The sequence below is a fragment of the Clarias gariepinus genome, chromosome 17 (assembly GCF_024256425.1).
Source record: "Clarias gariepinus isolate MV-2021 ecotype Netherlands chromosome 17, CGAR_prim_01v2, whole genome shotgun sequence".
Classification (NCBI taxonomy): Eukaryota; Metazoa; Chordata; class Actinopteri; order Siluriformes; family Clariidae; genus Clarias; species Clarias gariepinus.
The window spans coordinates 13085452-13112069 of record NC_071116.1 but is presented as its reverse complement, the minus strand read 5'-3'; the positions used below and the strand labels follow the sequence as shown (position 1 = coordinate 13112069).

Here is a 26618-nt window from a genome sequence, read left to right as displayed (position 1 = left end):
ATGCTTTAAAACAAGTATAGTGGTGTGCAAGTAAGTGAGCAATAGTGTCCTGATTAAATTTTTTATTTTTGGTCCCACCACAAGCCATCGGGCATCCTAGAGATATATCTATTGTTTCCATGGTTGTTTACTTAAAGGGGTTGTGTTGCCAGCTTGATGCCAGATTGCCATTCACACACTACAGGCAATTTTGGAATGCCAGTTAGCCTAACTATGGGGGGGAACATGCAAACTTCCCAAAGTTGGCATCTAAGCATGACCCTGGAGGTGCAAGGCCACAGTTGGTGTTAGTTTTTCTCCAGTCGAGGGGTCACCACAGCGGTCCATCAAATTGGCACAGGTTTTACTCTAGATGCTGTTCCCAATGCAACCCTCCCATTTTATCCGGACTTGAGACTGAACCTGCATCCAGTGACTGGGCATTGGCTGAAAGCTGAACCAGGGCCTTCCGCATGGCGAGCAAGAAAAGTACCACTGAGCCACTGATGCCCAAGGAGCAAGGGCACAGTGCTAACCACTAAGCTACTGTGCCACCTTAGTTTCCTTATTAACACCATTAAATTAAAACCAGGAACTACAGCAATTAATGTATAAAGAGTGGATGAATAAAACTAGCCATTAGAGGGCAGTATACGAAATTTGCATTTTAAACTCAACAACCTCCAACATCTGGCAAGGAAACCTGGGGGGAAAAAAAACACAAGGCAGTTTTTTTTTCTGCAAACACTTCATGTTTTATCTTGTGGGATTTAGTATATCATTTTCATATTCCAGAGGGTTTGGTCAGAGTTGGGAATAAAGGCAAACATCATTCATACACTACTGTATCACAGAACAGCCTAAAATAACAATTTTACACAATAATGTACTTTGCACAAATCTCTCAGGATAAGGAGAGACTCTCATTTTATTCAGAAACCCTTCTGACAGCATCAATCAGAAATAAAAAGGACATCAAAGTCACTTTGTAAAAATGAAATTAGAGCAAAACAAATTGGATTTGGTCTGGTTCATAATTTTAGTACTTTGTTTCATTAACCATCCTTCATGATTTTTTTTTTTATTCTATATCTCTATCCTGACAATTATCTAAGAACTAGGAAATAAGAATGATGTACTAAACATTCTGCCACATACATACAAACATTGCACTCATTATTCTAGCAAAATAAAAGTGAGAAGTGAGTAGCCAAGAAGGGAGCAGGAATTTTAGAAAGCATTTTAACATGTGACTGGTTAACATATGATTAATACAGTATTTGTCCTACGTTAGATTATTACGGATGTGCGGCACTTCTCACACAAAAAGTACCTCAATAAATGGAAATGTACAACCAAAGGTTATTGGAAAAGCCATGCAAAATATTTAAGGAGGCAGAGCCAATATCAAAATACATTATCATTTTTAGAAACATATTTAGTATTGCTTCTCTGAAGGCTCAACCTCACAAAGTAGTGTTTAAATTTTGGCCATAATTTGGCCATTTATTTGTATTTAATTAAAAAGTACATTTCATTTTAGTGTTAAACTAAAATCTCCAAAATAGGATTTAAACCTATTGGATTTGACAGGGGCTGATAGTTTTTTACAGTGTCACAATTTAAAAGGCATGTGACTTAAATAAAGTAAAACTATACTAATTTTGTAGACTCTTCTTGGGTGGAAACTAATACATCATAAATAAAAGAAAAGAAAAATAGGTATATTTCACAAAGTTACCTTCATTTAAACCAGGTTAAACTAAAAAAAAAAAGAAAGAAAAAATAAAATAAATAAAAAAGAAAAAGAAAGAAAGAAAGAAAGAAAGAAAGAAAGAAGAAAAAAGACTGACCACTGAGAACTTAACACTCCATAGTGTACAGTTTGTTATGCAAAGAGTATTAATGACGTAAATCACTTGCAACACCAAATATATGAAATAAATCATACAGACTACACTATAGTTTATATCCCGGATTAAACATTGATTGTTAACTTAAAGCAACAGATATACAGACAAAAAAAAAAAATCATACATAAATTAGTACATACCACAATATTTAAATCACAACTGTCTTGTACAACACACCCACAGACTGGCAAGTGTCCTGGGAGTTTAACGTGGAAGTGTTGAGAAAGGAACAACGCTAAAAATGGTCTAAAGACAAGAATTTCTTTTTACTTTGAATATTAGTGATATTTAAACAAAAAAGAATTTATATTATTTTTAAGTAAGGTAGTGTTACTTAATCTAGATCGAGGAGTGCTGGAATTTTCGCGCCTTTAACCCTCACAGTTTAACCTAGTTCAGACATGTTGCTTAGCTGATGACTCAAATCATATTAAGAGAGGAAGAAAGAACGAAATGTAGAGGGGGTGGAACTCCAGGACTAGGGCTGGAAAGAAAGAAAAAAACACCAGACTAAGGGAATGAATTAGATGATAACCGTACATGCCAATATGATAGATATCAGTACATCGCTGTGTCTGCTTACAGCTTCCATTTTTCACCTTGGATAACATTACATTTTAAAATCACAATGATTAGCATCAAGTTATTTGGTTAGCTCATGAAGTTTTGTGACCCCAAGGGGATATGTCTTGACCTTTGATAATCCAAGAAAAAGTGTGTCATATTTTAACTAATATATTTTAACCAGGAACATTTAACAAGTGGAATGCCTGATCCTTGAAAATCATTGAATAACTTCTCACCAACTTGAGAAAGCGACTTAGATGTCTGTGGGAACAGTACATACAAATCATTCACCAACACCATTCGAACATTCACAGAAACTTAGCTGGGAGTGATTGTCGGAGGCCAGCATTTCAGACGTAAAGCAGGTGGTCTGATCAGGCTCCGGCGTACTGAGAAAACCTTCTACCTAAGCACTAGTGAAACGCTGGGATAAGTGCATTAGTGTACAGTAGCAGGGGAGTGCATAGCGAAATATGGGTAGTTTTACTCTCATCACTGTTGTGTGTTATTCTGCACAATCAAAAGTCCCGCTTTGACATTTCTGCTTCACAGTATACAGTCATACTGTACTGATAACCATAATTATAACTTTTCTAATTGGCATAAAGATGTGTTTAAATAAATGTGTTGGCGAGCAAACCGGCAGTGATTATAAAAACCAAAAGCATTCTTTTCAACAGAATCCGACAGGTACACTTCATGAAATAAAAAAAAGGAAAAAAACAACAACATGGGTGTGTGGTTCTAACCTAAAAAAATTATTAATGACTAATTTTCAACAACCTACACATGACTCAATCAGAAATCCAATCTTGTAAAGACAGTTTTGCATCAACTGGATCAATTATTATAAGTTTTTTTTTCACTTCTGTATTATGAAAACAGACATTTTTGCCATGTCTCAAATTTCCCAGCACATTCATGTAAGAAACTACATGTCATTTACAACCTGACTAATAAGTCATTCTTTGAAAAATTAGAACCAAGTGTGCTCAGTCATCTATACGTCCAGGTTCAGAAGCACGCGGAGAAAAGTGAAGGAGGGAAAAAGTTATTTTTGTGGTCACTGGGTTTGAGGGTTCAGTTGAGAGGAAGAGGATCATTAAAAGTCTGCTAGAGTTCTGATTGACACAATTTTTGAAAGGTTTGGTCAGTTGTCACGAAGCTTTTGTTCCAACAAAAAAAGTTAAACAGCCTTTAGAGTAAAGTAGATATAAGCAGTGTTTATTCTCAGGGTCGAACACAATTTCAGCAAAGAGACAGTCAGGCAGAGGAAGAAGAGGAGGAAAGGATGGGGAGGGGAAAGGCAGTTTGGGACCCAGGCTCCTACAACAGCTACAGGATGGTAAGCCTTTCGCTACCCTGCTGCCATACTGGCTAGGCTGCATCTTGTTATTCTATTGCCTGCTCTGTCTGGATCACCTACACAAGGGCAGAGGTTACTGTGAACACTTTCACTGCTCCTCTAGCCAGGAGGGCTTGTCGGCTCCGGGAGGTTTGAGCTTTATGTTGAACTGCTTGAGGGTCTGTTCCAGCTGCTGTTGGTTGCCGGCAAAGTAGGCCGAGATTGCGTTGTGGAAAAGGAGAAGCTGTTTGTGCATGACTTTCACCTTGGAGACGCAAAGACAAACGGGAAAAAAGACAACTGAGTACCAAGGACTGATTTACTTGAATTACAGAACTGATAACACATAAAATTAATTTATTGTATACAGTAAAACCTTGCATTGCAAGTAACTTGATTTGTGAGTGTTTTGCAAGACAAGCAAAAAAAATATATATATAATTTGATAAATGAGCGAGGTAAGTAATTAAAATACAAGTAGTAAGTATATGTTTCATCACTTGATCACAACTGAGCTAAGTGGAGTGCTTTGGATTACAAGCACATTTTCAGGACAAATTATGCTTGCGATGTATACATACTGCACAGTTAAAAAAAAAAAGACATTTTCTTCTGAACAAATATAGAATATACTGTATAATGAGGGTATTTTAAGTCTCCAATCTCACATTATGTTTTCTAAAAAGTTGAACAAGGCTAATCAAAGCCTGCATATTCCCATTAATATAATATGTATGAATAGTACACAGTGTCATGTCGTCCTTTGCTACGTAGTACACTTGTAAGGCTTCATTAGCTTTATAGCTCTGGTGGTGGAAAGACTACTAGTCTTACGAAATAATTTTTTACTTTGCAAAAAATAATGAAAATATTTCATGACTGTTGAAAAAAAGTGATAAGTAACACACAGACTTGGAAAAATAGGAGTTTTACACACCTTATTTTCCTCCAGGAACTTGAGCTTGATGGAAACGTCATTGCGCAGTCGCTCATATTTGTCCTTGTGGACCTGATACTGCTGCTGTGCGGCATCGATGTGCGCTGTGGTCACGGCGTCCCGTGGTCCCATGTTCAGTTCCTCCAAATCGGCTCTGTAAGCATCAAACTCCAGCCTGCACAGAGGAAATAAATTAGACACAAAAGGACAGCAGAGGATAATAAAAGAAGATCTATAGCCACCGGTTTATTGTTTAATAAAGACTGAGAGATATTTTGGTAGAGAGAATGGGGGTTGAAATTTTCGCACTGTTATAAGCTAGTCTAAAATCATATTATAAGCTAGTCAAAAGAAAATAATCTTTGTGTAAACAACCTTATGTGTTTAAGTACAAACAAAAACAAACATCAAATCTTCAATATCAAAGCATCAAATACTTAATTTCTATTCTTTTTTAAAAATATACTTATGGAAACAACTTCATCATAATACTTTTTATATTGCCAGTACGTATCATGTCTTTTTAAACTGAAAGAGAATGCAGCTGTGAGAAAGAAAAAAAAAAGTCTAACTATGACTAAAATAGATATTATCAAGGGTGCTCCGACCGATTGGCCGCCGATTAGAATCAGATGATAATCAATAAATTTTAACAGTCATTATCACAAAATAACAATGCAAAGAGAAATAAAGAGCGGTTCCCAGCTCTGGCTGAGGCGGCCCAGGGGATTTACATTACCGCTCGTTGTCTGTGGACTGACAGTGAGCGACCAGTCAGCATGGCTGCACACATTCTGGATTATAAGAGGAATAGACTGTCTCTTTAAGAAATGCCTGTCCCCGCTGCCTATGAATGAGTAGCCATGACTGATTTGCCAAATGCACAGCGAATAAAGCCTGTGTTAGAGCACTGCTGTTTAGAACAGTTTTTTTTTTTTTTTTTACTATTATAAACTGTAAATAAATAAACAATACTACACAATAAATACAACACTTTCTATTTTGGTTTTAGAACACAACCGGTATTGACCGATTTTGATTTCTGTGATCTGCCTCAAAAATTCTGATCGGAGCACCCTTACTGTAGATATTATAGTCAAAAATTGCTTTGAGATTATTACTACTATTTAACAGAGCAAGAAGGAAATTGAGGTCCATCATGATCCTTTTGTATAGCCATTCATTCATTAAAAAAAATAAATAAAAAAAAGATAAAAATACCCTTGGGAGCACCCTGTACAGTGACGCGCGCGCACACGCACGCACACACACACACACACACACACACACACACACACACACACACACACACACACACACAGAGCAGGCTGAGCCTTACACGCGCGCTGTACATGCATACAGACACAAAATAAAATGTTTTACGCGTGCACACACGTGGTCACAGTATTATAGTTAAATAGTACACAGGTCCACGGATGTTGATTATACCAGTAAGAGGCACACTAAGACTCAGCAGGGGAGACAATTACCCACAATTTCGCAGCACAAGAGTTAGAAAACCATTGGCTCAGTTGTGATCACGTGATGCTCGGCGTCAAAACAAGAAGCGCATGCGTGATACATAATACTCGGTACTCGTGAACCAAGACTTGTTCGTTTTCCAAGTCAAAATTTATTAAAATTTTTTGCTTGTCTTGCGGAACACTTGCAAACTGCGTTACTCGCAATCCGAGGTTTCACTGTATGTATACAGTAAATGTAATTTTTAAAATTATAATTTTACCCCATCTTATGTGAAAGAGGGAAATTCGACATTACTAATATAAAACTGCCCTCTGATGCGTACTCTCCGGGGAATTATTTTATTTATTTATTTATTATTTTTCCCACTCTACCATGAGGAAAAAACTCTCCACATTATCCTCCCTTAAGTCTGACTGCAAGGGTCCTGCTACTTCCCACAGTTATGGTCACGTGCTTTGATGTGTTTTATAAGCCCTATCATTTAGAAAGTTACGAGACTACAACATAAACTCACAACAATAGCAGATGAATTAATTGCACTTGTAAAAACATTTTATAGCATAGTGTTTTACAGCTACATTGCCCACATTTTTATTCCCTTTTAGACCAATGGCACCGATGTACCTTGCGTTCTCATACATCTTGATGGTCATGAGCGTGTCCTCCATGGTCTTGTTGACCAGTGTGTTGATGCTGGATACGAAAAAGTTGATGGCACCCAGCAGGGTCTCCCCGTTCTTACACAAGAGTTTTTGAGTTTCTGCATTGTAGCCGAATTCATCCTAGAGGCGAAGAAACAAAACGCTCAAACACTGTTTTCCCCAAATGGCCAACATGTATATGTAACAACAAATTTTCACAATCTATACTAAGAATAGAATAATCAGGAAAAACAACAGTGTAAATGCAAATAAAAATTCAATCCTAAGTGACTTATCCTGCACTTAACATCTGATACATGTTTGTTTAAGTTCTATCTTATTACTTGTACATATTGTAAATTTTCTTTTAATTTATATTTAAATTTCTTTCTCTAAATTCTCCATTTTCCACATGACTGTGTATGTGACAAATAAAATTTTAATTTGATTGATCAAATAAAATCACAGCATATCCAAATGAAGAAATGATAGAGGCCGCTGGGGGTGAATGCAGCTCACCCGTAGCTCTGGAGATTTCTGGCTGAGGTCAGCGAACGTGTCTCCGAGTGCGTGCTGCGTCTGCACCATGCTGTAGAAGTGATTAGTGAGTGCACGGGCCAGGCGCAGAACGTTCTCATACTTGCGCTTGGTGTCTCGCAGAACCTCAATCTGAGCCTCCAGCTCCAGATCTACGGTGCGAGACCCGCGGCCGAATCGCTCCGAGATCATCTGTTTCGTGCACTGAAAAGGGACAGACAAACAGTTCAAGTAAATATAAGAGAAATTTTGGAACATTTCAGATATTAAAACATTGACCTTTGCAAAACAAAGGCAGAAGAATATCAAACGAGTTTTCTGTTCCATCCCACAGACCTGCTGCTGCTGGTGTTAACCACTGGCCCTTAGAGGCCAAAAGCTAGATTAATCTAGCCTAATAGATTTGATTAGAATGATCTACATGTTACATTGCTTAAATGTGACAGCAAACTAGAAAACACACTAAAATTAAAGCAAGTTTATTTGTCCATAGACGCCAGCAAACCGTTTCTGTAAACTTAGCTGCTTTGCGGCAATGAAAATTGCTAAAACAAATAAAATTGAATTGAATTGAATTAAACTGTATAAACTATTATTATATATATTCTTATACCTATTACTATTAATGCTATCATTAGTCTCTAAACCATCTTGTACCGCGCTGATTTCAGTATGAAGTTTGATCGTAACTGTGGATGTGACATATGACCAGAACTTCCTTTATGCTAGATTGCTGACAAGCGTGACACGTAAAAAAATTGAGTTGTGAAAACTGCATTTAAAGCTGTGCCTTTCTCAACTTTCATAACCAGCTGTGTGTTCACGCTAGGTGCCAGTATCAAGACCTCAAGAGAAATAAAAAAATAATTGCTACATTTTCACACTTTTTTTTTGACACAGTACAACAAAGAGTTAAAAAGCATTTCTCATTGCCTCATCTTAATACAATTTTTTTTCTGATCTCAGTAACAAGCTTTATTCTTAGATCCATGCTGAATACCGCTAGCACGAGGGCACGATGTTTGATAGACTAAAAGCCCTGTAAATAATTTTAGATAAAGGTGTCAATGAAAATGCAAATGAAACTCTTTCAATATAGCTGTAAAACAACCTTGACAAGTGCTGTTTTTCTCTAGAATGCTTTTGAGGAGCTTTGTTTTATCATGCATCAATTGTAACATTTTAGAACCTTTGAAAATCAAAAGAAAAAAAAGTTTTTATTATTATCACTAATGATCGATCAGTATCAATGATGTAAGGAGGTGATAATGATTGTTTATGGTTACAATAAAACCAGTTCTTTATCACAGATGTGAGAAGGTGTGAGAAATGCAGAAAACAAGCTATAAGGATTCTACCAAATGTGCAAAGAAATCTCAAGGCTAATCAAATCCTAATAAGCTTCCTTTTCATTCCACCTGATTCTGCTTACAAAGTGCTTGAGAGTTACATAAATAAGACGATCCCTTCTAAAAGTGCTCATTCAAGTTCTCCAATGTCACTATTTACTAAGTTTGTTTAGAACTGGAAAATTCCCATACTTAAGCATTTGGAGATATTTGTATTATATTGATGGAAAAAAGACAAAAATATAATGTGTAAATCTACATTTCTATTATATTGATAGAAAAAAGACAAAAATATAATGTGTAAATCTACATTTCTAAGGTACAACAATAAGGTAATACAGTTACTTCAAGTAACAAGGATAGTTAAGTATTTTCCTCTTTCAAACAAATGTTTCGAGAACCTAAACTTTGAAAACAGATCTATGTAACTCTCAAGTACTTTTTAAGAATTTGATAATTTTACTATACACTGATTAAAAAATATTAAAAACTTTAAAAAATGTTATTACAACATTGTGTAGGTTCCCATTTTGCCAACAAAACAGCTCTGACCCCTAGAGGCATGACTCCACAGGACCTTAGAAGGTGTGCTGCGGTGTCTGGCAGCGTGACATTAGCAGCAGAAGTTAAAAGGGGCAACCCTTATGGATTAGAGTTGTTTGATGATCATTTCCCATGGACGCTTAATCAGAATTGAGATCTGAACAACTTTGAACTTTCAACTTTGGTCAGCCCTAATTACAAATATTTCACTTTATTTGCAATAATCTAGAATATATGCATTCCACTTTTTTAAATTAAACCTGCAAAAGAAAATGTACTTTTTCAATATATTTTTTCAAGACGCACTGCATAATCAGTTTTATTAATGCGTGGTGTTAATGCTATTGCTGATCGGTGCAGTTTGATTGTTGTTAAAATGTCAATGACATCCTAATTTAAAGCTAAATTATCTATTCTGTAGGGTAACACAAATAATGTCGGATTCCTACATTTAACAAAGACAAATGTTTTTAGTTTTAAGCTCTTCATTGCCATATTTGTAATTTTCCCCCCGTGTTATGACTCTGCCCATATCTGATCTGTTCACACCCACTAACTTTGTGAAGACTATTCCCAGAATGTTTGTGCAAATATAAGTTCCATAAAAACAAACCATAGATATGAGCAAGGTTTTTTTCCCAGTAATGTGCAGACTGCTATTCTACCTGAACATGCATGAAAAACGAAATGGACCCAAGATACACATGTGAGGACTTGTATCACTCTCTTAAGTGTGTGTGCGTGTGTGTTTTTATACTTAAGTAATAGAACGAAAGCTTTTTATGCATTTACTTGTAGCAGATTATTTGATCTGGCATAGCCACATTATCTCGGAAATTACACAGATGATACAATTTTCTTTGTGAATTCGCAAAAATATTTTCTTTCTTCCTACTCCTAATGTTGTCTTTTTCTTTGTTTTAAATCTGTATTCATATCTGAAATCTGCTTTTAGACTTTATATCTAATACTAAAGTCGAATGAAATGAGAGTAACTTCACAAACTCCATCAAAATGCTTAATTTTTCTCTCAAAACATCAGTCAACTTATAATAAAATAACACAGTCCTAACTTTAAAATGAAATTGTATAAACATAAATTTTTCTAAGTGTCTTAGTTTTTTTTTTTTTTTTTTTAAATAAGACTAAGCATTTTTTTTTCTTAGTTTAAAAAATGTTGACCAGCTTCAAGCTCTGGCACAGCAATGTAATATGCCGTCTTCACTGCAAAGGTTCCCCCCCCCCCACACGATTCTTTGTCAAATTTGACTTTATCCTTAGTGCATTACAATTGCATTAACTATAATTATTGCGGGGGACTGGCATGTGTCCTTGGGATCTCCAGGCACAAGGCGGGATACACCCCGGATTTGGTGCCATAGAGAGTGGTGAATCAGAGGTAAAATCAATCTGATTCTATTTTTGCCCATTGCTATTTTTTTTTTATTAAATTCGATTCAATAGCATTGTCTAATTGATTGTTTAAAAATCTTGTCTTGTGCAATGCGATTTGACTTTTGCCCCACCCTCCTGCCCAGTAGGTGGTGGTATTGCACTCTTCAAGTGACCATAAACTCAAAAGAAGAGAAATAAGGGTTTATAAACAAGAATGAATCGAAATGCCCTTTTAACTAAGCCACCATGCAGTGCATTAATAATAATAATAATAATAATAATAATAATAATATTTATAATAACTTTTGGATTAGAAAAGACTCGTACCTTATAAGTGTTCAGGCTCCATTTCTTCATCATGTCAAACTTCTCCACAGCAACACCTCTCATGGCCTCCTCTGCCATCATGTTCGAACTGTTGCTGTGGTGCATGCTGGATCCTAGCATACAAAAAGGCAAAGCAATGCTCAAGCTATATCATCACTGATTTCAGGTCTTATAAGCTAACAAACCTTTCACCCAATCTTAAACCCAACAAAAAGACAGAAGATTGTGTGTTCCTTTGTGTGCAGCGGAGAGAATGCACTGATCACTGTACTACAGAAGCTCAGTAGGTGAAAGAAGAAAGAGGAGCGAGTGAGAGTGAATGAAAATGTGATGGCTTGCCAGAGATCACAATGAGGGGGAAGAAAATCCCGGGGTACCTGGGAAACCGGGGAAGTCGTCTGATTGGCTGGCTATCCGGATGGCAGCAGAGTGGCTTGGGCCAATGCTAACACCCCTGCACTTCATTCGTAGGTCTGGAGGGGGGGCCATGATATGGGGTTAAAGTAAGGGGTGTGGATGGGCATTTAGGACCATAACGGGAAATCGGAGAAAGAGAGTAATTGCATGAAGGGGGAGGATTCATTGTTACATTTATACATATGTAACATGGTTCCATGAGTGATATGAAGGACAAGGGAAAGGTGATTGGATGATGATAAAAAAGAGGAAGAAGGGAGGGGAAAGAGGAAAAAATGATCATGAAGAGAAGATGAAAATATGAATACAGATTTGAGTTGAACATTGCAGCCTTGAAACTGTGACTGATCATTAGAGATGGGGGAAAAATCGATTCAGTTTGTAATCACTTTTTTTTTGTACTGGTGGTTCATGTATTGTCACTCTAATTCCAAAATTTATTTATTATTTTGTTTTGTTTTTACATTTTAGTGGTTCAAAACATTTTTATTGCGTTACATTAATAAAAGTTAAAAAGCCTTTTTCTGTAATCTGTGTGAGCAAATTAGTCTCAAAACCCACTTGTTACACATGCTTACACCAGACTCAAAACACAGTGAGTGCAAATTGTAAAGTGGAGCTTTGAGAGGTGGTAAAATGTCACCAGTTCTTTATAATACTACAGATGGTACACTCTAAACAATTCACATATTTTCATCCTGTGTGGCAGGAGAGAATTATTTGCATAAATTATTTTAAAGTTTAAAAAAATAAAAATAACAATTAAGGAGGATGACAAAGATGCATGCTGTTCGATTTGGTGTTTCAGATAGTTAATTTAGTTGAGACATAAAACCTTTTAGTTATGAAAACATTTCCAAGGGTCCAAAGTCTTAAAATTGTAACAAAATGGGGAAAAAATTATTATTAGATTGGAATATTTATAATTTTGTGATACTTACAGAATCGCAATATGTATCCAATTGTGATTATATTGCATTGGGTTATGACTGGTGATTCCCATCCCTACTGATCATGCATTAATACCTCCCTTAAAACCCTTATCTCCGAGGTTAATAATGGGTTATCATGGCACAGTGGTGCATTACTAAAGTCACCCACTTTGTGAGAGTGTATGTTAATCTATCTAGATGTGTTCCTTGAAGTTACTCATAATATGCTGAAATCTTATTCCAGTACATTATTGTGTATTAAGACTGTAACATGTGTACGCTTCCTCCAAACTGTGCCTCAACAATACGACTTGCACATCAATATTATCCTAAACAGCATTATTTCCACGATACTTACATTTTTATATCTACTGTTTTAATGCCTTTTGTGATGAGTTTTGCATAAAACAGACATTTCTAATCACTAAAATCAATCAAATATTAAAAATCCCATTTAATAATTATTTTAAGGTAAAAATACATTTTGGAAATTAATCTGACGAAAGAACTTATCATTGTATTAGTGTACAATACAAAACTTTCATCTATTAAAGGGGGTTAATAAAAGAGAAAACAGCTATAAACAATAAATATTGTTGTCTGTATTTTCATCAATTATTGACCAGCATATGCATATCTGTGCCTCTAATCACATCTTCCAGTAGTGTATTTTATAAATGAGATGCTTATGAGCGATTAAGCTTGATGAGGGAAGTAATTAATGTTGCTCTCCTGGATGATTACTTGGTGGTCCTAAAAAGTTAACCTGGAGCCTGGCAAAGAACAAAAGAAAATGTGCAGTTTACCAGACTCTACACTCTAGAGGAGAGAATAAAAAGAAAAGCGAATCCATCCATCCAGAATTCCCAACCTATAGAATTGAAAAAGTAAAAGAACAAAGTTCAGGCCTTAATACCCAACTTCAGACTGTGCAAGTATGCGACAGTAAGAGAAGGAGAGGGAGAAAGAATGATGGAGGGAAGCTGTAACCTTGTCCATCGACTGGGATGCGTCTGTTGCCCATAAAGTCAGTGTTGAGGTGAATAGCAGGGCCTGAGAGAGAAGAGAGACAGGGTGCTCTGACAAACTCAGCCACAAGAGGGAGCCAGAAGCTGCTATCACATTGCCTCTGTTGACGGTCAATCCCAGATCAGTTTGCAAGCTATTTTTATTCCAGCACAATACTACTGTATCTGCACCTAACTGCAATGAAACGAATAACTGAATTTGAACCAGAATTGGGTGGTTTATAGACTGAAACTTTTGTGTTTGTTTTGGTTAGTTAGCTCCATGGAAATACACCCAAACACTGAAAAACAATGTGGGCTGTGGGAAAAGAACTAAACTTTCATTCACAAACTATAACAATAGGGGGAATTTTAACTTCTCACAGTTTCTCAGCTACTTCACTCAATTTCATTCTTGGTAAAGGTTTGTATATAACGTGACTGAATGAGCTAGGGAGCTACCTTTTAAACCAAGAACATCTTCCTTTAGGCAATTCATCTCATCGTCTATACCACTTTATCCTGTGTACAGGGTCTCAGGAGCCTAGAGCCTATACCAGGAGACTTGGGGCATGAGGCAGGGTACCAATCTATTGCAGTGTGCATGCTTGCACACGCACACGCACACGCACACACACACACACACACACACACACAGCAATTTGGGAACGACAATCAGCCTAATCTGCATGTCTTTGCACTGTGTGAAGAAACCGAAGCACCAGAAGGAAACCCACTAAGCACAAGCTACACGCACATAGACCTGGGGCGGGAATCGAACCCAGACCCTGGAGCTGAGAGGTGACAGTGCTAACCACTAAGCCACAGTGCCACCTAGGCAATGATGATTGAAATTGATTTGAAATTGTGAAGAACAAGCTCCCCTCCATACTGTACATACCAAAAAGCCAAACTGTTGTCACAAGGTTTGAGACACAACACTTTACAAAATGTGTTTGTGTGCCATTTTACTATTTCCCTTCACTGGAACTGGGATGCACGAAGTTCCAAAGTCAAAAACTAATTCATAAAGAAGGATTTGCCAGGCTGATTCAAGATTCGAAGAACTTTATTCACAGAGGGATTCTTACTGAATTAGAATATAGTCTGCACAGAGTCCTGACCACAACCCTACTTAGAAATGAACTGTAAGGCCGACTGTATGCCAGGCCTTCTTACCTAAAATAAGTGCCTGACTTTACTAATACTCTTGTGGCTGAATAAGAAAAAGTGAATAGCGAAGAAAATTTAAGCTTATTATATCAGCAAAGTGGAAAATAAATCTGGAATGAGATCCTCAGAACCAGAGAAATAAAACCAAACAAGAACTTTTCAGGGCTCCAGTTGGTGACTAAAGCTTTTATTTTGTGTCTAGTTTTTCTCCAGTTGCAACCGTTCCCATAAAACATAAAAAAAGACATGCAGCAATCTTTAATCCTGTGATATATTCTCTCCTCAATCTTGAGAATGCTCATAAACATACAACAGTTTATCAGTTCATTAAGCTGGCGTATGTTCATGGCGCTCTCATTATTGACTACAGCCCCTCTATACTATCATGTGCGCTTGTTTTATGTGAACGTACATAAAACAACAGAAGAAGGATTTGGTAGTATTTGGCACCTTGTTCCTTAGAATGATCAGAAAACGCACCACCAAAGGGCTAAAGCGAGGGTTTTTAAAGGCATCTTAGAATACGATGCAATCAATGTCAAGGTTCTGTGAAGTAGAACTGAGACAGTTCTCATAGACTGTCATATGAAGTTTCTTGTTTCCTTAACATTAGAAGCTGCAGTGGATTCTATATAGTTTATAGGAAAGCTTACACAGACACAATGTCATCATATGTAACAATTTACTGAAGTAGCAAGCTAACAGGGTTGACAGTCAATATTGCTAACATTACAGTACCTCCTCTCAGAGCAACTCGATCATGTCTTTAAAAGAAAGAAGAAGCAAGGACAGTTATGGGACGGTGGGATATGAAACAACTTTCAGAGAAAATATGGAAACATGAGAACACCAGGGCACATATGGAGAGCTGTGTCGAGCTAGCAGACTAAAGATTAAACATTGCATAGTCTGAGGACAGTCACAGGCTACACTGTGTGTAACTGCATGAGTGAAATGTCAGACTAAGCATTGTCCGAATCCTACAATAGTATTTTAAGGTTTGTGAGTAATAATCTGAAATAAGCACAGTGCATTTTATTTGCAGTGAATGAAGCTTTAAACATTAGTATATTTTTCTCTTTTTTTATCAAGCATACTTGTATTTACTGTAGTCAATGTGACACAGGCCCACCAAAGAATTTTTCCACCAGCCGCCAAGGCTGTCCAGTGTTATGTATTTCCTTGTGAAACTAATAGACATAACATAGCTTAGCTAATGAACATCCAAAACCAATTCCTAATTTTATTTTACAATAAAGGCTGCTTTCTAAACAGACAAGAAAACTAAACAGCCAAACAAATGAAATCCATGACTGTTTTTTACTCCCTGTCCATCCAAACTACATCCGACGCCATTGATACAGAGACCGAGACACTAGTTTAGGGTTAAGTCACTGCACCCGGCAGTTCAGTCATTATTATCAGATAATGCTAGCTAGATTACATAGCTAACAAAGTTTCTTTTACCCTTGGCTCAAGTTTTCATCAGCCTACGTGAGTTCACTATCAAATGAGTTACACTGTGGCTTCTAAAAATTTGTTTCCATAAATTTTGATATATCCCCAATCTGAGAAGTATGTACTATACCGCATTTCCTTTGGGATTAATAAAGTGTCTGTCTGTCCATCTGTCCGTAGCACTACTAAAAAAGACACACAGGAACCTAAAGAAATCCTGCACTTTTCACTCACCCAAGCAATCAAACATTTAACAGTGAAAAATAATAGAAATTCTGCTGAAAATGAAATCAAGTGTAAGTGAAGTATTAGGTGAACTAATGCACTCTTAATTGCTCTGACAGACTTTTTATACAGGCCAATCTTTAAATAAAGAAGGACCAATAAAGAGAATCATATGTAGGACAGACCTGTTTGAAAAAAAATGTCTGACATCCAGATAACGCGGGAACAAGAGAGAACCTTAAAAAGTGAGAGAGTGTTTCTGTGCGTGTGTGTGTGTGCATGTGACAGAGAAAGCAGTGTAGATAGACCTTCTGGAGAAAATCCAGCCTTGGCTTGTCTTCAGGTCGAGCTGTCTAGCTGCAAAATATGCATTTGGAACAAATAATGCAGGAAATGATTGATGGTTAGTGCAGCATCATGTTCAGAAAACAGCCTCAACTCCAATCTGAATCTCCCAGTGCGTGAGAGAGAGAGAGAGAGAGAAAGAGATAGACGGAAAAACAGACAGACACCAGACAGACAAAACGAGCGATACCTTTGATAGAGCTAGTGGGAATGATGCCTTCCGCTGTGCCTCCATAGCCACCGGATACAATGCTGGTCTCATTGAGGTTAGGCCCAGATACCATTACCTGCTGCAAATCCTACACACATACACACACAAAGACAACATAATTACCTTGTCTGTGGCATTCAAATTCTTGCAATTTTGCTAAAAGGACATCTTATAGACTACAGTGCATAGGGACAATAGGTGGTTGTTAGGTGAGTGTTAGGTAACCATTGACAAAAAGAATTAAACATTTCATTTGCACTGCAATTTGACATGATTGACTTCTAAACAGACTGTATTTCAGACAAGTCACCATTAAACAATCTGAAGAATTTATACTAAGAATTAAGATTCCCTTCTTTGTCACATGTACTGTACAGAACAGTGAATTATTTATTTATTTTTTTTTACATCCGGGTTAGAAAGCTAGGGTCAGAGTACAGGGTCAGTCAGAACACCTGGAGCAGTGGCCTTGCTCGCTCATGGGTTCGACAGTGGCAGCTTGGTGGTTATAGGACTTGAACTCGACTTGAATTCCAATCAGTAAGCCAGAGCCGTAAGCGTTTGAGCCACCACTGCCCCATGTAGCCACGTGGCTCATATTAATGGATCTACTGTACACTAAAAGTGTTTCAGGCATAACTCCAAACAGTCACAAATTGTGATTTGTGCTGTCATTAAATTACTGCATGTACATGTGCATCTGATGCAAAAACAAAACAAAAAGTCTTACTGCTGCCCTCCTACGGAGCAGGATAATCACTTTCTCGAACCAAACAAAGGCATGTAAGCCTCACTGCAGGGACATGCAGCTGTAAGATACAGCATGCAGCTGCTTCACATTATCGACAGACATCAGCATGCTGTACATCACTGCTGCAGCGAGCAGAACATTCCTTCTGAAACACTAAATAGCAAATGTATGCTTAGTGCACTGACAAAATGTCAGAGTGACGGTAGATTAGTAACAGGTATTAGTTTTATAGGGACACAAGTGGTTATAAGACAAAAAAAATCCATTGGAACCATCAGTATGTCCTTAACATACCCGAAAAGATCCCCAAAAATGAAAGTTTCTCTAATGTTTAGCTGTTGGATAAAGCTGCTGTAAGCAATTTTTACCATCTAACTTATGATTATATACAGATATGGTTTTGGTAATTATCCAGGACTTAAGCCAAATCTTTGTTTGTAAGTATGAGCCAATTTACTAGACGTTAGCTAGACAGACAGTAACATTACATATTGACAGTTACAGCTGTAGACTGTCGTTTCCTTTTTCAATTTTTAATTAGATTTAATTCAATAGTTCTAACATTTACTGTCTCATTTGTCTAAAGCAGCTGCATTTCATACAGGTTTTATAGTAAATAAGTCTCATAGTAAACTCTTATAGTAAAGTTTTTAATCAGCACTGAAATGACCTGCAACTTGAGTTGCTGATTGTTTAAATGCGTCTGGTGACATCCACCCATTTCCCCCTCCATGTCATGTCTTTACGTTGGGGGAGGAGTCACAGCATTCTGGCTCTGAGAAGTTCTTCAGTGAATAATTCTACTGCATAGTTTAAATTGCAAACATTGCTTACAGCAGCTTTACACGTTCAGGTTAAACTGCAGGATACTTTTCAAAACTGATGTATGGAATGCTTTTAATTAATTTGACCATTATTTAGAAAAGACCTGATGATCACGCCAAAATTGCTAGTTTAAGGTATACCATATAATATAAAATAAACTCTGTCACGGTTTCTCTCTCTGATGTTGGTGCTATCTTTTGTTTAAAAGATACGGGTTCAAATCGAGAGCTTGTTATCAGTAACAGTGCACAGGCCTTCATTCTGATTAAGGGAGTGACGAGTAGAATGGTGGGGGGAAGAAAAAAAAAAGACGTTTTTAAAAGGCATTTCCTGACCCAAAATCACCAGGCCAGACCAAACAGTGTGTGTTTGGCGACGATTTAATTACAGCTGTTCTCTGCGCCTGTCTTTATAAGCACTGATCCATCCTGTTTCTCTGCTTGACATAGATTTCATTATGTTTTATTTTAAATTTTCTATTTCTACTTTTGGTCAGTAAGTAGGAAAGTTTCTTGCAAGTATATCACAGTGCTATCAAATCATTAACTCTAATCGGTCACAAGGTCCTGGATAATTTTTATTTAAGTTTCCTAGTAACCTGAAAAACTGTATTTTTCTTATTAAACTTTAAGAGAGAGAGAAAGAGGCCGATGGTACTGTATAAACACTTCTTTATAGCTGCTACAAAGCAAGCAATAGGGATATCTTATTTATAGACATCACACAACATTGCCGAATTAAATGGTTAAGTATAACTATAAATTATTAAAAATGCCTGGTTCTTTAATCGAAAACGAAACACAGTAATTTGCATAGTGCTGTCGTATAAGAGGAATAAACCACTTCAAGACTAGTTGCTATCGGAAAAGAATGGACCTCGGATATGCAACAAACCATTTGGTCACTGACCATTTGTGCAAAAACTAAACATCTTATTGCATATGTTAGAATGTCAGGTAAATTACACGATACTTTGTGTCCTTTAATATGATTACATATATCATGTATATTAGTCACCACTGCCAGAAATTTTGCAACAAATAAGCTATACACTAGCTAGAATGTTTGTGTTCCTTTTATAAATTTTGTGTAACTGGTTGGACAGTTGTCTTCTCACCACTGAAGACACGTACATTAGGCTAGGATGACAATTTTATGTAGCAGAGCAAAAAAGAGCGCAATCATCAAATCTTTTCTGCACCTTGTCTTTTTTTTAGACCTGTTATTGGCTACAGAGGACGGTATTAAATAGGGTGAGGAGCACTCATATGGCCCTCTTATGAATTTTGAAAGGCATCCTGTTACTCTTGTTGAAATTAGGGGCCAAACAGCAATACAGGGTTACACACACACACACACACACACCAAAGATCGAGCCACTGTGGGCTCTGACCCCTCCACCAGTGCGCTCCTCACCCTTCTGTCTGGAGGACGCCCTACCTTCTCATTTAGGCCCCACTGTACCTTTGCAGCCTGCAGACATGAGTGGATGACAGAAAGACATACAGAAAAAGAAATGAACGATGCAGAAACAAAAACAAGTGCACATGAAAAAAATAAATAAACAGTGCCATGAAATATGATTACATAATCTCAGCAGAAATGAACAAAATAGTAAGAGATAAAAGTAATAAGATTTATAATTGATTCATACAAATCCCCTTCATGCAGAGCTGTGTGCCAGGTATGTTAAATGACTGGCACCAGTGAGCCCAAAACAATGTTATTTTAAAAGCAAAAGAATGCACATTTGGGAAAAACTTGATTTGTAATTGAACGCATAAGGCGGGGAAATAGAAAAATAAATAAATAAATAAACAATTAAATAAATAAATAAATAAATAAAATCACACGCAATGATCTGGGAATCTGAGGCAACGATGATTTTCAGTAGAACTGGAAAACAAAAGAAAATGATGGCAACAGAACAGCATCCTACTGATGATCAATGATTGCTTCTTGGAATCCACCCAAAATTATTTTTATGCATCTGTGTCACAAATCTCCCTTCCTCCCTCCCTCCTTCTTCCTCTCCCTCCCTCCATCCCCCCTCCCTCCATCCCCCCTCCCCCTCCCTCCATCCCTCCATCCTCTCTCCCCCTCCCTCCATCCTCTCTCCCCCTCCCTCCATCCCTCCATCCTCTCTCCCCCTCCCTCCATCCCTCCATCCTCTCTCCCCCTCCCTCCATCCCTCCATCCTCTCTCCCCATCCCTCCATCCTCTCTCCCCCTCCCTCCATCCCTCCATCCTCTCTCCCCCTCCCTCCATCCCACCCCCTCTCTCCCCCTCCCTCCCTCCCACCCCCTCCCTCCCTCTCTCTCCCTCCCTCTCCCTCCCTCGGCACAATGCATGATGGTGCATCACTTAATTTACCCTGATGTAGCCAACGCTCTGGAAAAGGGTCAATTTGAACTCATCAGACCATGAGCCCTTTTCCTATTACTTCACAATTGCTTTATGCTCCTTAACAAAGTGAAGCCCTGATTTCAGATTAGTCTCACTAACAAGTGGGTTTCTTATGGCCACGCAGCCATTCAGCTCTCCAATGCAGTCTTGTCACATTGAGCAGCTGGAAGTGCTCTAATTTTCACTATTAAACATAACTTCATCAAGCATTCATGTGATCTTCATTCAGGATTTTCTTCCGACCACATTTCTTCCACAGCATTAATGGTTTAACACTATCCTTCAGTTTGTGATAATGTTTTAGGCAGTTCTTAACCCCATTTTAGTCATTTCAAACCCTTAGGTTTTCTGCACTAGATTCTGGCCAATCATTTTAATCATTTTGAAACGGGGAATTTTTCCCCACCAGGCACTGTACAACTAAAACAACAACTACAACAACTTTAACTACTATCAGAACTAGCTACCAAAAGCCTTATCCTGGTCAGATCCAAGGAGCTTTTCTGATTCAATCCCAGGACACACACACATTCACACCTAGGGGTACTTTAGCATAGCCAATCCACATGTTTTTTGAAGGTGGAGGGAAACCCAGATAGAGAACATTTATACTGTAGCTCTGCAGAAATTACTGGGTGCGTGTGCACACATGATAGCACATACTAGAAATAGTCAGTCTATCACGCTATAAGGCACAGAAAACATGCTGAGTGTCACATTTCTTCTACATTGTGAAAACTAAGAAATATGTTAAGGATATTTGCCTCAATAATCGCATAATCTGAGAGCCCATCATTTAAACACTGGTTTAATCTCCCTGTTCTTTCAAATCAGCACCGAAGAAAATCCATCTGTCTCAGCCTAAACCAGCCTAGCATTTAGAGTATATTGCGTGGCTTGTCAGCCAGCAAGTGAACACCATTACATTTCCTAAAGCACCCCAGGGTAAACAGCATAGTTTAACTGATTAAACTGCCTCTGGCTTCATGCATGTCATTTGTGTAGCGTAAACTGTAAAAACGTGCCAAAATAAAAGTACCCCTACTGAACAGGGCAACCCCATACACTGGTTTAAATCGCATCAATATACAAGAAAAAAACTTTAATGTGAACACTAACACATTAAAGTCAGAGCCATGAAACGTTAACTAACTCCTCAAGTAAATTTACTCGTTCTTTAAGCAAACACAGCACTGTTTACCCAGCGTTCCTCTCCCGGAACTAAAGACCTTGCACAATCGTTTCTCTTGGGCGTGTCACTACATAATGCGGCCACTTCACCTTTTGTTTACTGAGCGTCATTTCCCGTGTCTGCCATATCAGCATATTTATATTCACTTAACCCGAGCAGGAAAAAACATACAATTTATAAAAAATTTCCTTCAGTTAGCCTATTAGAAGCATTTAACCTCCTTAAGTTACTGCCACAGCATGCAATTTTATGTCAGTCGACTGATACCAGATACTGGCATTCCAACAGTCTCTCTTGTGTAAGATTACACACACAATCACACGCATGCTCACGTACACACAAACGCGCAGGCACTAAATGTTTGATCCACCTGCTCGCTGAAGATTTTCTCTCAGGCCATAAAGGTGAATTGAACACAAACACATGGCCTCACTCTCACAACTTTAAATATCACAAACTTATCACCGTTACATGACCTCTGTGAAAGTGCTCTATTAACAGTGACATCTCAATTTCAAAAAAGACAAGAGTGAAACAGAGCTGCTCTTACCTGTTCAAGGCCATCGTCCTCGCCCAGAGTTCTGCTGTCCCCATTACTGTTGATAGGGATCTCCATTGTGGCCGCTTTGCTCATGATACTGTCTGTCATGCTGAAGCGTCACTGAAGGACACGACAGGACAGGACAGGACAGGACAGACAGCCAGGCATGCATTAGGGAATAGGGAATAAAGGAAGAAAAAAAAGAAAGACATCAAGAAAGAAATTATTATTATTAATGGCTAGAGGTTAGCCTTCACTATTCCGTCTACTTACTGCATTTGCCTTGAAAGCTGAATCATCTTTAACCAGTGATAAAGTTTAAACATCCTTTATAATAAACAACATTTCACTTACATCCCCGTTGTCTTAGCAGCTAGCAACCCAAATCACGGCATGTCCTGTTAAAAAGTGCATCAATTTTTTTTGCAAAAACTGTTTTCTGTAAAAATACAGTATTTTGTAAACCTAAAGAGAAACCTGTGCATGCCTTTTTCTTATCTGTAAGGAGAGGATTAGGATGAAGAAAACTAAATTTAACATGAGTTTCTGACTGGGAATTTGTCAAGATCCCCATGAAATGTGATTCCATTAAGAAGCAACAGTAAACTGGGAAGCTACATACTGTTCTATATTAGAGATGATCTTGTCTGTTGTGTGGCGATTCACGTATCACCACACTGACTCCAAAATCTATTATTTGAAACTATTTTTAAATTTATGGTGGAGATAATCCAGTCAGTCAATCGGCCAGTGACCAGAATTTGCAGGTTTTTAGTTTGATTGGTTATGACCGGTGATCGCTGATCAACCTCAGATATAAACGTTTCCGTACCGGGTGCAGAAGTTTCAGAGTGGTGCAACATGAATGCCTTGTTATGGCGTAACATTATGAAAAATCATGCACATCAAATGCCTCTGATCTGACTTGTTCTCCAAACTCTATGAGAGCGAATTAGTTAAGAAACCCAACCATTACACACTTTTACACAAAACACGTCAAAAATTGCATATGTTAGAAGCTGCTCGCACCCACACACTCACTGTCAGGTTGAGTTTTAAGACTTTTTTTTGGAGACATTTAAAGTGGTAAAACATTGCTGTTTCTTTATATACATTTACACGTTTTCACCTTGTGTGGTAGGGAGAAAATCACGAAAAATCCCAAGGAAAAAAAAAACTAGTGGATGAAAGACAGGTGCTGCTCAGTAAAAAAAAGCTTTTTTGTTTAATTTAATTATGAGTTAAAAGATAAACTATTGTATTTGTAGTGCGTATCGGGATATAAGACTGTAATACTTATAGAATTGCAATATGAATCGGGATAATATTCTATTAGGAGGTGACCGCTGATTCCTATCCCTATTCCATAAGCTGCAGTACATCACCGATGATCACTTTGTGAGGCTGTCGTAGCATTGAGGTCCTGAAGTGGAGCAAGATGGGACATCCTCATCTTTAAGGAATTTAGAATTTCAGCCTATTATAATACCAGGCATGAAGCAGAACTGGAGTGGATATCAGACGATGAGCAAAAGGGTTTATCAGCAAAGCACTGGATGGATGAAATAACCTTTAATGAATTCGCACTTACAGCGAGATGACAAAGCCGGCACAGAGACAAGAGCTCTTAAGTGAATGGCGAATGCAGAACGTTCTGCCGATCCATGCTACTTATAATTTTTTGCTATTGAACGGTTTTGTGCATTCAAAGCTTGGGAACTGCTTTTATTTATTTTGTCGATTATTTCCTAGGAGTATTATTTGATGGGGATATTTGTCTATCAGAATATGCTACCCCTAAATTCTACAATAAATATATGTCTAATGAAGTGATAAAAATACTCCACTTAGGGGGATAGTAAATTTAACCTTTTAGCATTTTGTATTTGTTAATACGGTACAGTAGCAGAAAATGATAGACCCACATGTGAGAGTGGGATTTCTTTTCTGACAGGACAGTATAATTTGACAGAACACTGGCTTGCTCAAACCGTGTAGCTTGTTCAGACCATATCCACGTCTTTTATTGCTTTATGGTAATGAAGCGTTGCTTGTAAAGTTCTTAAAAGTCCTAAGCGGACGTTTATAACTTATTACAGCTGAGCACTGAATAAATCCTAGACACTCCTACAAGCAACACGAAGCACTTTTGGAGGATTTCTTGATTTTGGTGTTGACTCTGTTTGAGTTCAGGTCACAAACAGGATTTCGAGCTACGGCTGGAAAGATTAAACTGGGATAAGCTAGTGGAAAGCCAAAACGTTCTGTTCGTGCCCTTTACACAAGGCCGCAGCTATGGCTACAAATTAACCTCCCCTTGGACAAACAACATTAGCGTCAGGAAGGTTTAACTGACCCAACCTTTAGTAAAGCCTTAAACAAGGGCATGTCTGGAGCATTTGAAACATTTATTCCTTAACACACATTGACTTAAGAGACTAAAGAAACACCTAGAGAGAGAAAGAGACACAGGGAGCAGGTGAGACAGGTGCACACAGACACAGAATTAACCTGTACTTCCCAGCGTTACCAGGGACACACCGGCTGTGTCCTGAACCGCCCCTCCTGCTCTCCTCTACTACATCCTACACTAACTAGGAGTCGTGGACGGAGCCCAAAAAAACAACAACTGTTTGGATTTTCAGCAGAAATTCCCAACAAACGCTCGTGCAGATCCAGAGAACATCGTGACATTTCCGTCACCACAGACACACACACATTTGGTTAACAAATGCGATTTGGTGCACGAGACACCATGTCCAACTGTCTCTGTATCCCGTCCAGGGCCCTCCATCTCCTGTGTGTCCATGTAAAACAGCTATATCCGTGTCCATCAGGAAGAGTGGAGCGAGCTGGCACGACGTGCATTTTCCGTCAGCAGATTTCAGTGCAACATAATTGAAAGCGTTAATCGGCTCGTTTCTTTAGGCTTTCTGTTAAGCGCCTGATGATAAAGGATATAAACAGTGATCTCACCTCAGCGCCTTGAAGTGTTATCGGACCAAGCGGCAGTCTAAGCTGAAGTCTAATCATGCGCGAGCTCACGCTGACAGTCCGATCTAAAGCTCGTATTAATGAAGCGCTGCATTAGGAAACGCTCCGCGCGCTGCTCCGTCTCGCCTTAACAGCGGTTTCTCATCTTCAGCGGATTCTCCTCTCCCTAGCGGCTTGTTTGTGGCTCTCATTCGGAAAAGCGGCCCACAATGCCTTTCGCAGGGTGACGACGACGACAATCCCAAATCGCTCCCTACTCCATAGATAAGTCCACTAAAAAGGGCGCGAAGTAATGGCCTCTAACGGCCGCAGTGTTTGTTATGTGGGAGCGATATATATGGGATTCAGCCTTATTCTTTGACAGCGTGGAAGGCAAACACTACGGAGGTACAGTATAACCACCATGACACATGGTGTAAAGCGGCGGCCATCTAGAGAAGGTCAGCTGTCACCTTGTAAACGTGTAACGCGTAGATACCTGGATACGAATGTTTCCTTCAGGCGTCAGCTAACGCACGACGTGACGTAAATCTCGCGCTCTCGCTCTCTCAAAAACACATTGGCAACTGACTTTATTTGTTGTATGGATATTCAAATTAAATCAATGAAACAATTCTTTTCGTTTAGTTTAATTTCTCTATTGTTTTTTTGTTGGTTGGTTGATTTTGTCTGCTGATGTATGCTGTATATCTTCTTTAGATAGTGTTTAATTGTTTTGTTTACTGGGGATCTTTTGCACCTGAATCTTGTATTTTATTCTTTTATTCTTTAAATTTTGGAATTATAATTATAATTATTTGTTGTTGTATCTGTCAATAATAATAATAATAATAAATAATCATTTACTTTAAATTTTTACTAAAATTTACTTGCCACCAGAATTTTGGTAATCTACATCTATATCCATCCATCCATTAATAGGATGGAGTCCAACTAGAAACCATGGGGGACAGCAGTGATTATTATTGTATTTATTCCCAATTTTACTACCATGGTAGGATCTTCTGTCAGCATTCACACACAACAGGCAATTTTGCAATGCCAAGTAGCCTATTCTAAATGTCTTCAGATTGGGGAACTGGGAACTGGAGGAAACCAGCACAGGGAAAATATGCAAACTCCA

The 26618-nt window shown here is 38.1% G+C and overlaps 1 protein-coding gene across 9 annotated transcripts; it reads right to left on the bottom strand.

Moving 5' to 3' along the window:
* Positions 1–866: 866 nt before the first annotated feature.
* Positions 867–25683, bottom strand: arfip2b (ADP-ribosylation factor interacting protein 2b). 9 transcript variants are annotated; one of them, XM_053476351.1, is made up of 10 exons: positions 25478–25683; positions 22511–22621; positions 19728–19835; positions 16766–16874; positions 13358–13420; positions 11019–11131; positions 7387–7608; positions 6851–7008; positions 4742–4916; positions 867–4069 (listed from the first exon to the last, which is right to left on the bottom strand). In XM_053476351.1, exons 2-10 carry the CDS (start codon positions 22607–22609, stop codon positions 3914–3916), a joined length of 1203 nt encoding a protein of 400 aa, XP_053332326.1. In that variant the 5' UTR covers positions 22610–22621; positions 25478–25683; the 3' UTR covers positions 867–3913. The 9 variants fall into 9 exon arrangements, with proteins under 9 accessions (XP_053332326.1, XP_053332327.1, XP_053332334.1 ...); XM_053476352.1 differs by having other exon boundaries at positions 19779–19835; XM_053476359.1 differs by lacking the exon at positions 13358–13420 and adding an exon at positions 11396–11491 and having other exon boundaries at positions 19779–19835.
* Between the last annotated feature and the right edge of the window lie 935 nt (positions 25684–26618).